This window comes from Canis lupus, chromosome 26 (assembly GCF_011100685.1).
Source record: "Canis lupus familiaris isolate Mischka breed German Shepherd chromosome 26, alternate assembly UU_Cfam_GSD_1.0, whole genome shotgun sequence".
In the NCBI taxonomy this organism is placed as follows: domain Eukaryota; kingdom Metazoa; phylum Chordata; class Mammalia; order Carnivora; family Canidae; genus Canis; species Canis lupus.
In genome coordinates, this window is record NC_049247.1 from 30826214 (window position 1) to 30840217 (window position 14004).

Consider the following 14004-nt stretch of genomic DNA (forward strand, 5'->3'; position numbering starts at 1 on the left):
AGTAAATCTTTGGAAGTTCTTATTAGAGTTTTCTCCGTTTGTCAAAATAAAGCAAAAAAGAAATATAAATATTTAATTTAAAGTAGTAATTGGTATTTGACAGTTAGCCTCCATGTACCATCTCTTCTACTCTATTAGGATTGGCTTCTCACCCTGGGTAGAAATTTAGATCAGGAATAAAAAAATAGAGTCTGTCAATGTGGGGAGAAACTATAATCTCAAACTATAAATTGGCTCAGAAATATTTAAGTTTATTGAACCAAAACATTTTATTAAAAGAAAAGTTAGGCGTATTTCTTAGGAAACCTGTTGGGCCCGTATCTCTTCTTTGGAGGTTCACTTCATTGATAACAGCCATCCCTGTAGACTGGTCCGTTGGCAGGCGCTGTGAGAGAGGGGACTTAGTGAATCAGGTGGCCCGGAGGTGTGGCCCTGTGTCTCAGTGGTAATGATCTGACTTGTGTCTGTGTGCCTTCCAGCCACCCTTCCAGTTGCAGAGAGCTTCAGCTTCTGCTTGGTCACTTTGCTGTCTGATGTGGCTTATAGGGACCCCTCACTTAGGGATGAGGTAAGTGTGTGGTGAACTGGAGTGCATTTCTCTGCAATCAAAAAGAGTCCCAAAGTAATGAAAAGAGTAAAAAAATTTTGAAGTGATTGGGTTGTTTTGGTTGATTTTTTTTGTACAAACATACCTAAGAAATGTTCAGTACTTACTTGTAGTACTTTCCAGGTTACCCAGTAACCTCTTGATTCTTGTCTCATCCAGCTTTCCCCATAGCCCTGTGAGGTAAGCAGCAAAAAGCAGATGCAGCTCACTTTCCTGACTCTCCATTGGGGATTTTTTTTTTAAAGATTTTATTTATTTATTAATGAGAGATACAGAGAGAGAGGCAGAGACACAGGCAGAGAGAGGCAGAGAGAGAGAAAAGCAGGCTTCATGCAGGGAGCCTGACATGGGACTTGATCCTGGGTCTCCAGGATCATGCCCTGGGTGGAAGGCAGGCGCCAGACTGCTGAGCCACCCAGGCTTCACTCCGCTGGGGATTTTTTTTTTTTTTTTTTTTTTTTTACGATAGTCACAGAGAGAGAGAGAGAGGCAGAGACACAGGCAGAGGGAGAAGCAGGCTCCATGCACTGGGAGCCTGATGTGGGATTTGATCCTGGGTCTCCAGGATCACGCCCTGAGCCAAAGGCAGGCGCTAAACCGCTGCGCCACCCAGGGATCCCCCCACTGGGGATTGAAGTCATTCATAGAAGGGAATTATCTAGGTAGTTGAAATTACACCCAGATTTTAAGTGCCCAGATTTTTTTAGTTTTAGTTTATTTTGTTGAAATGTTACGTAAATGCTTCTGTACTCTTTTCCTCTTTAAACAAAGAATACAGTCATAACCTCAACTTTTTCTTAGTCACATGTTTTATTTTGAAAATCAGTTTGTATATGCCGCTATCCTCAGTTCCTGCCAAGGAAGGCATGGTTGCCTGTCTATATGTTAAACATTCCCAGCTAGCTGTGCTTTTGAATTCTTGTATCTGTTTTTTAATTTTTAAAATTTCTCTCCTTAACCAAACTATAAATTCTGCTGTCAGTATTTCTGCCATTAACAGTCTTTTCCATCCTTCTTTCTTAGTTTAGTTTCTTTATTTGAAGGTTGGCCAAAGAGATAACTAGATATATTAGAATTGTATATCATTATTTCAGAAGTTAGCAAGCTATAAGTTAAGGGCTCTTCTATAAAATTTATCAAAACGTCAGTACTAAAGATGATGGCCTAACTTTAATGCACAAAATGGAGAAAGTCTCGCTTTTCAAGTCTTCATATGTTATTCAGCATCATTTAACATTAGCAAAATGTCAGAAATTTACCTTGATTAGGAAAATGTCATAGGAGGCCAGTTTTATTCTTTTCTCTTTGCCTGGGGTTTCCAAGACTGGTAGTGAGGGAAAATAAGGTAGATGTAGTCTAGTTGATCTTCATCAAAGCATTAGACAAACACCCCTCGTGACATCCTGGATCTGGAATATGGGCCGAGGACCAAAATAATTTAGAAATTTTGTGGAGCTGCCTGAAGGACCACCCCAGAGGGTGACAGGTGTGCCAGCCCAGCAGAAGCCTCCCTTAGTCTATCCCCCTACCATTGAAGCAAAAGGAGCCAGGGCCATCAATGAAGATTCAGAAAACAAGATGGTTTCGTTTTTAGATGACACAACACTGGGAATCAGAGGCCAGTATGATGAACTGGCCTAAGTTCAGCTAAGCCCCTGAGCTTTGGTAGGAATCAATGACAGGCAAAAAATACCAGCAGCATCAGTAGAGGCATAAAAAAGATTCAAGTCTTTTTTTTTTTAATTTTTTTTAAATTTTTATTTATTTATGATAGTCACACACAGAGAGAGAGAGAGAGGCAGAGACACAGGCAGAGGGAGAAGCAGGCTCCATGCACCGGGAGCCCGACATGGGATTCGATCCCGGGTCTCCAGGATCACGCCCTGGGCCAAAGGCAGGCGCTAAACCGCTGCGCCACCCAGGGATCCCTCAAGTCTTTTTTGTATCGGTAAGCTCATTGAGCCAGCAGAGTGAAGTGGCTGCCGATAAGCTGATGTCATGTACATGGAAGTCTAGAATCTGTTTTGAGTGTGGTGATTACTTAGGGTGGTTTCCAACATCCCTGGAATATTAATGTATTTTCCTGAGCAGCACAATTCGATACTGTTTATGAAACATGGGACTGCTGTGAAATCAGAAGCAGGCACTCAGCGTCATAAAGGATATGTAAACCTAAGGAATAGATTAAAACAACTGGGGATATTTGCCATGAAAAGAGCTTTGGGGGCCTAATACCCGTTTCTAGAATATGGAGAAAGGAGTGGCTCTAAGAGCCAGGGGTCACAAGCTCCAGAGGACAATATTGGCCAGAGTTAGGAGGCACTCTGGACCAACCCAGGAGGGCTGGTTTCTGTCCCTGGAAGTTCAGCCAATTGGCCATTTGGCACAGCTGTCAAGCTATCATTTGGGGACTTATGTATCAGACCTGGGTTTGGACAAGATAATGTCTAAAGCTCCTTCTAATTCTGAATGAATTTTGTGATACTTCTCTGATTTTGTTTATAAGTTTATCTTTTCTGTTTCCTTGGCTATTACAGATTTTAGAAGCACTTTTGCAGGTTTTGCATGTCCTTTTGGGAATGTGCCAGGCCTTGGAGATTCAAGAAAAAGGTACAATTATAGATCTAAGGCTTTTTTTTCCTCCTTAATGGCTTTGTGAATACTTTTTTCCCCTTGCTTTTCCCAGTCTTCTTTTTTGTGCTTCACTATTTGTGTACCGGATGGGTGAAACCTTCCTATATTAGTTTGCCTTCATTGCGTGTTAGTTAAGCAGCCACAAGGGGGTCATGACCACAGCTCTGCCTACTACCTGAATGCCAGATGACCTAAGTCAAGTCACCTCACACTTTCTGGGCCTCAGTTTCTTTACCTATAACATGCTTGACTGCCTCTAGTGTACGGCTACCAACATAATCCCAGGAGGAAGAATTATATTGTTTAAATATAGTAGAGTTGCCTGATAACAGGATTTTCCTGTGTTACTGATTTGGGTATACTATGCATAGATTGAGACCTCCCAAAGAGAACAGCTGTGTACAACAGGGATGTAGTCCAAAGTTGTGGTTCATGTCAGCCCTTGGGGCTGACCTATTGATGTGACTTGTTCTGACCCCTCATATTTGCTAGGGGGTAGGTTATGAGATGTCAACCAGTATTACAAGCTGGTGCAGCACAGCTCTCTCTCAGGGAACGTTCTGGTATCGGAACATTTTCACTTTGTCTTCTAGAATACCTTTGCAAATACGCGATCCCGTGCCTGATAGGAATCTCACGAGCGTTTGGCCGTTACAGCAACACAGAAGAGTCTCTCCTTTCAAAACTGTTCCCCAAAGTCCCTCCTCATTCCCTCCGAGTCCCTGAGGAGCTTGAAGGTGTACGGAGGCGATCCTTCAATGACTTCCGCTCCATCCTCCCCAGCAATCTGCTGACGGTGTGTCAGGAGGGCACCCTGAAGAGGAAGACCAGCAGCGTGTCTAGCATCTCTCAGGTGGGGCTTTAAGCCTGGGCCACAGGCAGAGAGGTCAGGTCTTGTTAAGTGTTCACTCGAAGAAAATCCCACTGGTGTCCTGTTCAAGGAAACTCACGAAACAGAAAAGGTTCTCACTGAAATTCTCTGTAATACAAAGGCTTACTTTGGCCTTTTGAGATTTATAAGTGATTTCATCTCCTAGTCTGAAGTATTTATTTTGTAGCAGTTGGGTGCAAAGCTCTATTCTGAGTGGGAGATAGTTGATGCCCTTTAAGTATATAGTTGACTCATTGAGACAAGCTAAAGACACCAAATGCTAAGAATAATTCACCTCAGTAATGAAGCATAAAATATATAGCTAGACATGAAGAATTTAGGGATATGGTATACAGTAGAGAACACTTAGCTAAGGTGGGCTTCATGGAGGAGGTAAGGCACAAACCAGGACTAGAGGTATACACATTGGGCTGACAGAGAGAATCTTGTCTTTTTTTTTCTTTTTTTAAAAGATTTTATTTATTTGTTCATGAGAGACATGAAAGAAAGAGAAAGAGAGAGAGGCAGAGACACAGGCAGAGGGAGAAGCAGGCTCCATACAGGGAGCCCGACATAGGACTCGATCCTAGGTCCCCAGGATCATGCCCTGGGCTGAAGGTGGCGCTGAGCTACCGGGGCTGCCTGAGAATCTTGTCTAAAGCAAAACTGACTGAAGTTTAACTGGCCTTTTCTAATCTGTAAGGTGGTTTTGTGTTTCAGGTCAGCCCTGAACGTGGAATGCCCCCTCCCAGTTCCCCTGGAGGATCTGCTTTTCACTACTTTGAAGGTGGGCTTCACCTTTCTGACAGGAATATTGACCTGGTACTTGGAGAGCAGATGTTTTACATCACTGTGACTTCTTGTTTTGTAAAAAAAAAAAATTTTTTAAATGCTATTAATAACACTATTGTCATGCATTTAGAGAGACAAGCTTTTATTTATTTATTTATTTATTTATTTATAGAAAGCATTTATTTTCTATTTCTGTTTAAACTTCTTAAAATTTAATTTTAAAATATTTCAAATGTGGAGAAAAGTACAGAAAATAATATACAGATCCTCATGTACCTATTATCAGGATTTTAATAAAATTAACCTATGAAAGCACTGGTTTTCAGTGAAAGTAATAATGGTGGGCTGGCTCTTTTTTGTCTTAAAGTCATTAGGTATTTAAATAATTTTTTTTTTTAGATTTTTTATTTATTTATTCATGAGAGACAGAGAGAGAGGCAGAGACACAGGCAGAGGGAGAAGTAGGCTTCCCACAGGGTGTCTGATGTGGGACTGAGCAAAAGGCAGACGCTTAACCACTGATCCACTGATCCACCCAGGTGTCCCAAAAATAATATTTTTAAAAAACATAATAATGATATGAGTAGTACTCTTTTTTTTTTTAAGATTTTATTTATTCATGAGAGACACAGAAAGAGGCAGGGACACAGGCAGAGGGAGAAACAGGCTCCTTACGGGGAGCCTGATGTGGGACTTTATACTGGGACCCCAGGATCATGACCTGAGCCAAAGGCAGATGCTCAACCACTGAGCCACCCACGTGCCTTTGTAAGAATGTTTTTAAAGAGTTATTTCTTAAAAGCACAAATCATTTCTACCTTAAAAACTTTAAATGACTCCTTCCCTGTATGAATCCCAAATCTTAGATCCTTGACTCTGCCGTTCTTGTCTTCTGCCTGTATCTCTGCCCCCCACGCTGACTCTGCCACGCAGGGCTTAATTCCTATTTCATAGCATCTATCTGGGAGATGCCCTCTAACCACAAACCTATCTTTTTTTTTGTTTTTTTTGTTTTTGTTTTTTTTTTTTTCAAACCTATCTTCTTTTTAATTTTTATTATTTAAAAAAATAAATTTGTATATATTTTAGGTATACAACACAAAGATTTGATATACGTATATGTATGTATGTGGTGGTGGTGAAATGATGACTCCAATCACATCCTTTTCCTTATGGTTACTTTTTTTTTTTTTTTAATGCATGGATAGCACCTGAAATGTACCCTTTTAGCAACTTTCCAGTATTTGATGCCATATTATTAACTATCATCATCATGCTATACATTAGATCTCTAGACTTATTCATCTTACTTAACTACAACTTTATACCCTTTGACCAACATCTGCCCATTTCTCCCATCTCCCTGCTCTCTGGTGACAATTGCTCACCTCTCTGGTCCCATGTATTCGACTTTTTTTAAGTGTCCACATACAAGTGAGATCATGGACTTATTTTTTGTCCATGTCTGGCTTATTTCACTTACCACAATGTCCTCTAGGTTCATCCATGTTATAACAAATAGCAAAATCTCCTTTCGTAAGGCAAATATTTCATTATGTGTGTATGTATGTATCTAGCACTTATGAATAGCAAAAAATAAATACGTGCAGCCTGGGTGGCTCAGCGGTTTAGCACCACCTTCGGCCCAGGGCCTCATCCTGGAGACCTGGGATCGAGTCCCACATCGGGCTCCCTGCATGGAGCCTGCTTCTCCCTCTGCCTGTGTCTCTGCCTCTCTCTCTCTCTCTCTCTCTCTGTCTCTCATGAATAAATAAATAAAATCTTTAAAAAAAGGAATAAATACATTTATTTGTGTAAGTATGTATATTTACACATATTTGACACATACACACACTCCTTACATTCTTCCCTACCTACTTGCTTTAAACCAGCTTTGTTCTCACTCTTTCCTCATTCATTCCTTCCTTCAGAGGTCATTTATGATGTTGGCCTCCAGTGTCTCAACTGCTCTCAATATTATTGACTATTCTCTGTTGTATGTTGCCTATTTGTTCTCATGGGATCCATTTCCCTTTAGTTAGGTCAACAGAGCATCACTAGCATCATAGAACTGCACACAGCTTTGACACAATCAAGACTAAACTCAGCTCTCTGCTTTTTCTGTGCCACAGGTCTTCAGAAAGTAATAAAATTCTTTTTTTTTTAAGATTTTTATTTATTTATTCACGAGAGAGAGAGAGAGAGAGAGGCAGAGACACAGGCAGAGGCAGAAGCAGGCTCCATGCAGGGAGCCTGACGTGGGACTTGATCCTGGGTCTCCAGGATCACGCCCTGGGCTGCAGACGGTGCTAAACCGCTGAGCCACCGGGGCTGCCCTATTATTTGTTTTTTAATGGATTGTTAATTATCACTATTTAATAGAGAAATATTACAAACTTATTTTCTAGTCATAGTCTCATCATAGATTTCTAATAATGGATTTTCAAGTAATTATAGGCTTTTGGGGTTCATATTTATTCATAAGTGTTGGGTGATTGACTTTATTTTTGTTCTGATTTTGAAACATCTAATAATATGCATTTTCTGTTTTGGTGGGAAAATATCTTGGAATCCTGTGGACCTGAAACTTTTACATCTGTCCACCTTTAAAATGATGTAATACTTTTTTTTTCTTCCCACGTTATTAGACTGTGTTGAAGATACTAGGACATGATTATATCTGAACTTTGATGTGAAATGCTCCCATGAGAGGCATCACTCTCCAAGGATTTGAAATCCAGCCTTGTTCGTTAAAAAACATAGAATTGGAGTATAAACAAAGCAAAATCTATGCCTTTGTTAGTTATTGAGGGAATCAGCTTGAGGAAGTATCCTGATCGTGTATGACTGTAGCTGACTTTCTGGTTTTTTCCCTGCCAGTCTCTTACTTACCTGATGGGAGTGCCCTGGAGCCCGATTACTACTTCTCCACCATAAGTTCCAGCTTCTCAGTTTCTCCTCTTTTCAATGGCATCACCTATAAGGAGTTCAATATTCCACTAGAAATGCTCCGAGAACTCTTAAACTTGGTAAGGAAAGCATTGGTGGCTAAATAAGCCCTGTGTTACTTCAATCAGTAAAATTGCTATTGGTATAAACATGTTTTGTTTTGTTTTGTTTTGTTTTGTTTTGTTTTTTAAGAGAGTGGTGAGTGGTTGGGGAGGATCAGAGGGAGAGAGGGCATCTTTTTATTTTATTTATTAATTTTTTTTTGAGGGCATCTTTTTTTTTTTTTTTTTTTTTTTTTTTTTTTTTTTAAGTTTTATTTATTTATTTATTTACGATAGTCACACAGAGAGAGAGAGAGAGAGGCAGAGACACAGGCAGAGAGAGAAGCAGGCTCCATGCACCGGGAGCCCGACGTGGGATTCGATCCCGGGTCTCCAGGATCGCGCCCTGAGCCAAAGGCAGGCGCCAAACCGCTGCGCCACCCAGGGATCCCCCGCTGCGCCACCCAGGGATCCCATTTTTTTGACATTTTTTTTAATTTATTTTTTATTGGTGTTCAATTTACCAACATACAGAATAACCCCCCAGGAGGGCATCTTTTTAAAGATTTATTTATTTTAAAGAGGGAGAGTGAGAGAGAGAGTAAATCAGCACAAGTGGGAGGGGCAGAAGGAGAAGGAGAAGGAATCTCAAGCGACTCCGCGCTAAGCATAGAGCCCAACATGGGGCTCAGTCTCACAAGCCTGAGATCGAGATCTGAGCCAAATCAAGAGGTCAGATGCTTAACCAACTGAGCCACCCAGATACCCAAGCCTGGTTTTGGTTCTTTTTTTCCGAAAGAAAAACTAAGAGTTTTTTAGTATTTCAGAATATAACTAAGAAGTCATAAATTTTCAATGGAAGAAGGAAGGAGAGTAACATTCTTGGAGTTGTTTGTGCAATGTTTTTGTTGAATCCTTATAGCACTTGTGGGAGAGGCATTTGGAGGTAGGGCAATCAGTGCCAAATACATCAAGAATCCATCAACAAAGAGCAGGCCTGGGGCTCAGCCCAGGGAATCTGACTCCAAGTCTAGTTCCTATTGCACCTGTCTTCTTCTCATGGGCTGATATTTTTAGATCAATACAAAAATAAATTTTTCATATTTGGGTACCTTGGGATGACCTCTGAGGTGATGCCAGAGAAGACATTGGTGCCATTGTCCCAGTCCTGAAATAGATGGATCTTTGATCCAGGGACTCTGAAGGTGATATGATTGAGGTGAATTCCTCTGAGACAGATTCAAGTGGATAGACTAAAGACATTATCAGGGATAGACTCTAAAAATAAGACTTTTTTCTTTGGAAAGAATGAGAGGGTCTCCCTCAGTGTAGAATGTGAACAGGAATCACTCAAAGAGGATGGCTTTGGGCTGAAGATGTATTAAGACATTAGAGCAGGTGTGCCTGGGTGGCTCAGTCAGTTGAAGTCTCAACCCTTGATCTCAGCTCAGGTCTTGATCTCAGGCTCGTGAGTTGAAGCCCCAACTTGGGGTCCATACTGGGCATGGAGCCTACTTTAAAAAAAGACATTGGGATCCCTGGGTGGCGCAGCGGTTTAGCGCCTGCCTTTGGCCCAGGGCGCGATCCTGGAGACCCGGGATCGAATCCCACGTCAGGCTCCCGGTGTATGGAGCCTGCTTCTCCCTCTGCCTATGTCTCTGCCTCTCTCGCTCTCTCTGTGTGTGACTATCATAAATAAATAAAAATTAAAAAAATAAAATAAAAAAAAAAAAATATAAAAAAAAGACATTAAAACATTGCCAATAATTGATTAGATTAGAGCCACAATGAATTACTAAATAGCCTACAATGTTTTTGAAGTTGCCCTCAAGGAGGAAAACTCTCCCTAAACTGCTCCTCCCTGTTAGTGTCCCAGACAGAACACTGGCCTGGGTGGCCTTCTCAGATGGTCAGGTGGCTCTTCCTCCTATCATGTCAGAAATCCCAATTGAAGGCTGCATGTTTTATACTCTTTGTAGAGACAGTTATTTTTTCCAGTATATTTTAACTTCTCAAGGTTAGCTTTTCTTCTAGGCAATTTTTCATTTCTTCTCCTGGCTTGTTGTTTATCATTGTCTATATGTTTTGAAAGTCAGTTTCTTTTTTTTTTTTTTTTTTTTTTTTTTTTTTTTATGAAACTCAGTTTCTTAAAGTACTATAGTTAGGATGGCAGGCGGTTTTATCAGGAGGTTCTGCAATTGACAGAACAATTCATTCCTCTACTAAATGCTATTACAGAGAAAGGGTGGAAGTAGGTGCTTCTGTTAGAAATTTAGGACCTATGCTGCATTCTGAGTACCTAGGCAGGTTCTGAAGAGCTGGTGCACCAGGCCTGCAGAAGGAAGAGGAGTCATCAGGGTCGAGAACTGGCTGTGAAGGTGTCCCTGATGTCTGGGAGGAGGTTTGGGTGAATTGTCAGTGATGTCTGGAATCAGAACACTTTCACATCCTTTAAATGGAAATCTAATGTCAGCAAGTTTGAGGGAGTTGGTTCCTTTCCAGTTTTTAGGTTATTCCAATCAAGGGTAGGAAAACAAATTCCAAGTGATGACAGAATTAAGGACATTTTTTTGTGTTATAGTTTGATGTGGAGCCACAATAAGTATATATTGTTGGCCTACCATTTCCATCGTGTTTTTCGTCACATGAGGTTGTTTGTTATGTGGTTTTTATCTGTCAACACGATTTGTTCTTTAGTAGAAGGAGCTCGCATTCCTGTCTCTTACTGTGTTCATCAGCGGCCTCATGAGATCTTGTTTCCCTCATAGGTGAAGAAGATTGTTGAGGAGCCTGTTCTCAAATCCTTGGATGCAGTCGTAGCCAGCGTGATAGAGGTACAGCCCTTCGGGGCACCATCCTATCAGCCTGATGTGAGCATGTGCATGGAGAGAACAGGAAGAGTTTGTAAATGGGGGCTAGAATGACAGGGTCATCAGTGAATTTTCAGCCTGGTCACCATAGTAACCGCACAACTGCCAGCTGAGAGCTTGCTCTGTGGTGGCTTTTTTAAATCGATCACCTTACAATGGTTTGATGGCTTCTTGGCTGTCTTTCTCTTCCTCTAGTTCCTGTAAGACTCACCAAAGATGGTGAGTTTTCTGTGAGAGGAAGGTGGTTCTTCCCATTAGAACAACACATGGAGAAACCAGTTTGGAAGATGCAGGTGCTGGCCCCCCACAGGCAACTCTGGACAGTCTAAGTGTTTTATTTTCTTTGCCTGATGCTTAAGAGACAGAGGAGAGTAATTCAGGTGTTCCAAGTGGGGAATCATGATAAATGGTCATATCACTCTCTATAACGCTCCATCGGGAATATAATACTCAGCAGGCCTCACCCTAGAAGCCAAAGGGAGGTCCAGAGAGTTTCCGTGGGTGGTCACGTGCCTCTCCTCCCTCACAGGCCAACCCTAACGCTGATCTCTACTACACTACATTCAGCGACCCTCTGTATGTGGCCATGTTCAAGATGCTGCGTGACACTCTGTACTACATGAAAGGTAAGGATAGTTTGTGCCTGCTGTGACTGCGGTGATACTGGGTTCCAGGCCACTGCTGCAAGTCTGCTTCCTTTCTGCCGGGACCACTTAAAAACACGCAAGTAACATGGTCCCATTACTAAAATTTGGGGAGGAAAGCAAATAAGAAAAAAAAATCTGCCCATGATTCTGCACACCTAATACTATCAATGATGGCTCCTTTGGTGGGTTTATTTCCTTAGGAGGTTTTGTGACAGGGCTGTGTTATTTTGTCCAGATCACCCAATCGTGTATATAATTAAGCATTCTATTTTTTTTAATTTAAAAAAACATTCTATTTTAGACATTTCAAAAAGTTTAAGAAAATAAGGCGCTGATCTTTTAACTCAGAAAATAGCTTAGTAGTCTAGCACATGCACACACACAAATTTAGCCTTTCCTTCCATTTTCCCTTTTGTGCATTTTTAAAACCTGTTTCGTGCATTATGTTACAGAATGTTCTCCATCAACATAAGTTTTGATGACAGTGTAGTGTTTTGTCAAGCAGAAGTACTGAATCTAGTTAGCTGTTTTCCTAATTCGGCTCCAGGGGCTCCTGGGAATCTAAGTCTGGCTGGTGACCCAGCAAGTGTTGGATTCACAAAGGAGGGTGGAAGGGACAGCCCTGCCCAGCCTGACCTTCAGGGGCCCCAGGCTTCTTTCCCTACCTGAGCCACATGTGGCTCTTCTGACTTGTGCCCCTCACAGGGATTCTCCTGATTTTTCCAGACCCCAAATATGAGAGTTTGAAGAAGCTACGGACTCTGGGTGCCCCATAGGTACAGCCCTGTAGCCAAGGAATTCTCTTCTTTAGGCTACAACCAGTTTTTCCCCTTAGCTGGCAACCAACAACCTTTACATTAAAAAAAAAAAAATCACTAAAGTATTTCTCCTTATTGGTTGGACCAGTTCCAGCAATGGTACATCCCAGTTTCTGTGTTTCATACATTCAGGTTTTAGTTTATGGACTGCTTAAAACATAGCATGGCTCTCACTTCCCTGGGAAATGGTTATTTCCCCTGAGTGTCCGGTGGCGTATGTGCTGACAGCCAGCATAACCTATCCAAATTCTTCTTGGTGGGCACTCTTTTTTTTTTTTTTTTTTTTTGAGAGAGAGAGAATGCGTGTTTGAGTGGGGAGGGGAGGGGCAAAGGGGGAGAGAGAGAGTCTTAAGCAGGGGCTCAATCTCAGGACCCTGAGATCATGACCTGAGCCAAGATCAAGAGTCAGATGCTTACCCAGCTGAGCCACCCAGATGCTTCTGCAGCGGGCATATTAAAACCAAAGGAGCCAGCAGCAGACCCAATCCTCTTGAGTTTCTGTTAGAGTGAAAGAAACCATAGAGCTGTTGCCTGACTTTTAGTGGTTTTGTTTCCACCTGTAATGCCTGCTGTCTTTCCTACAGACCTCCCAACCTCCTTTGTGAAGGAGATCCATGATTTTGTGCTGGAGCAGTTCAACACCAGCCAGGGGGAGCTTCAGAAGATTCTGCATGATGCAGACCGGATCCACAATGAGCTGAGCCCCCTCAAGCTGCGCTGCCAGGCAAATGCTGCCTGTGTGGACCTCATGGTTTGGGCTGTGAAGGACGAGCAGGGTGAGCATTAGGCCCTACCGTGCCCTAAGTGTCTGGTATCCTGTCCTGAGGTTGAGGAAACTGGACATGGGAGGAGGTTATAGTCAAAGCCACAGGGCCTGTGTGTTCTTTCCACTGCTTCTTGATGGTTCTTTAGGCATTTATGTGGAAAAGTAGGAGCTCCATGCTGGAGGAAAAGGTGCTTGTCTAGGGTGAACAGCAGAATGGGAAGCATGTAGCAGACTGCGGATGAGAGGCTCAGGGCCAGTAGAGAGGAGAAAGCAGTCACACACTGCGTAGAATGGTGTTTTCTCAACAGCAGAAATGGAGAAGATAGGAAGTTTCAGTTAAGGATGCCTGCCTATAAATACTTTCTGGTATAACCAACCACCCATGATTAATAAAGCCTGCAAAAAGTAGGCCTCTGGGCATTTAATTTTATGATTAATTGGTGAACAATATTTTATAAATATTGGCCTTCACTAATTGTCCATACCCTCCTCTCATTTTGAATTTAGGTGCAGAGAATCTTTGCATCAAGCTCTCTGAGAAGCTGCAATCTAAGACATCCAGCAAAGTCATCATTGCTCATTTGCCCTTGCTTATCTGCTGTCTGCAGGTCAGTCCCACTGACACTGGCAAGGCTTTGAGCCCATCCACCAGGGCAATCTTCTTGTTTTATCATTAGGCCCTGGTTGGCATGCCAGGGGCAATCTGACCGGTTGTCTTTAGGAACTTGAGCTAGAGCTTGTTGTGGACACAGTTCAACAATGAGTGGGGGGCTACTGCTGACAGTGAGCCAGGGATTTCTGTGATTTCCAGGTCCAGCTGAGTCCTCCTTTGTGGAGAGGCCTCCCTGTATCTAGAGGCCATTCTCAAGGCCTCAGGCAAAAGTGCTGAGGACACTTGATATCTACAGTCTCTGATCCCAGAGACTCTTGCCAAGATACCAATCCCAGTAACCATATCTGCCCTTGTTCAAAAATCATGTTGTTTACCCTTTCTCCTCTAACTTTGCTT

The 14004-nt window shown here is 42.1% G+C and overlaps 1 protein-coding gene across 1 annotated transcript in view; it reads left to right on the plus strand.

The window, feature by feature from the left end:
* PI4KA (phosphatidylinositol 4-kinase alpha) overlaps positions 1-14004 on the plus strand; it is a 119026-nt gene that overhangs the window by 27226 nt on the left and 77796 nt on the right. Inside the window, 9 exon segments of the mRNA XM_038575976.1 lie at positions 480-568; positions 3145-3217; positions 3835-4094; positions 4833-4899; positions 7785-7933; positions 10663-10728; positions 11294-11390; positions 12814-13005; positions 13503-13603. Of these exon segments, the coding sequence (XP_038431904.1) occupies positions 480-568; positions 3145-3217; positions 3835-4094; positions 4833-4899; positions 7785-7933; positions 10663-10728; positions 11294-11390; positions 12814-13005; positions 13503-13603 (1094 nt within the window).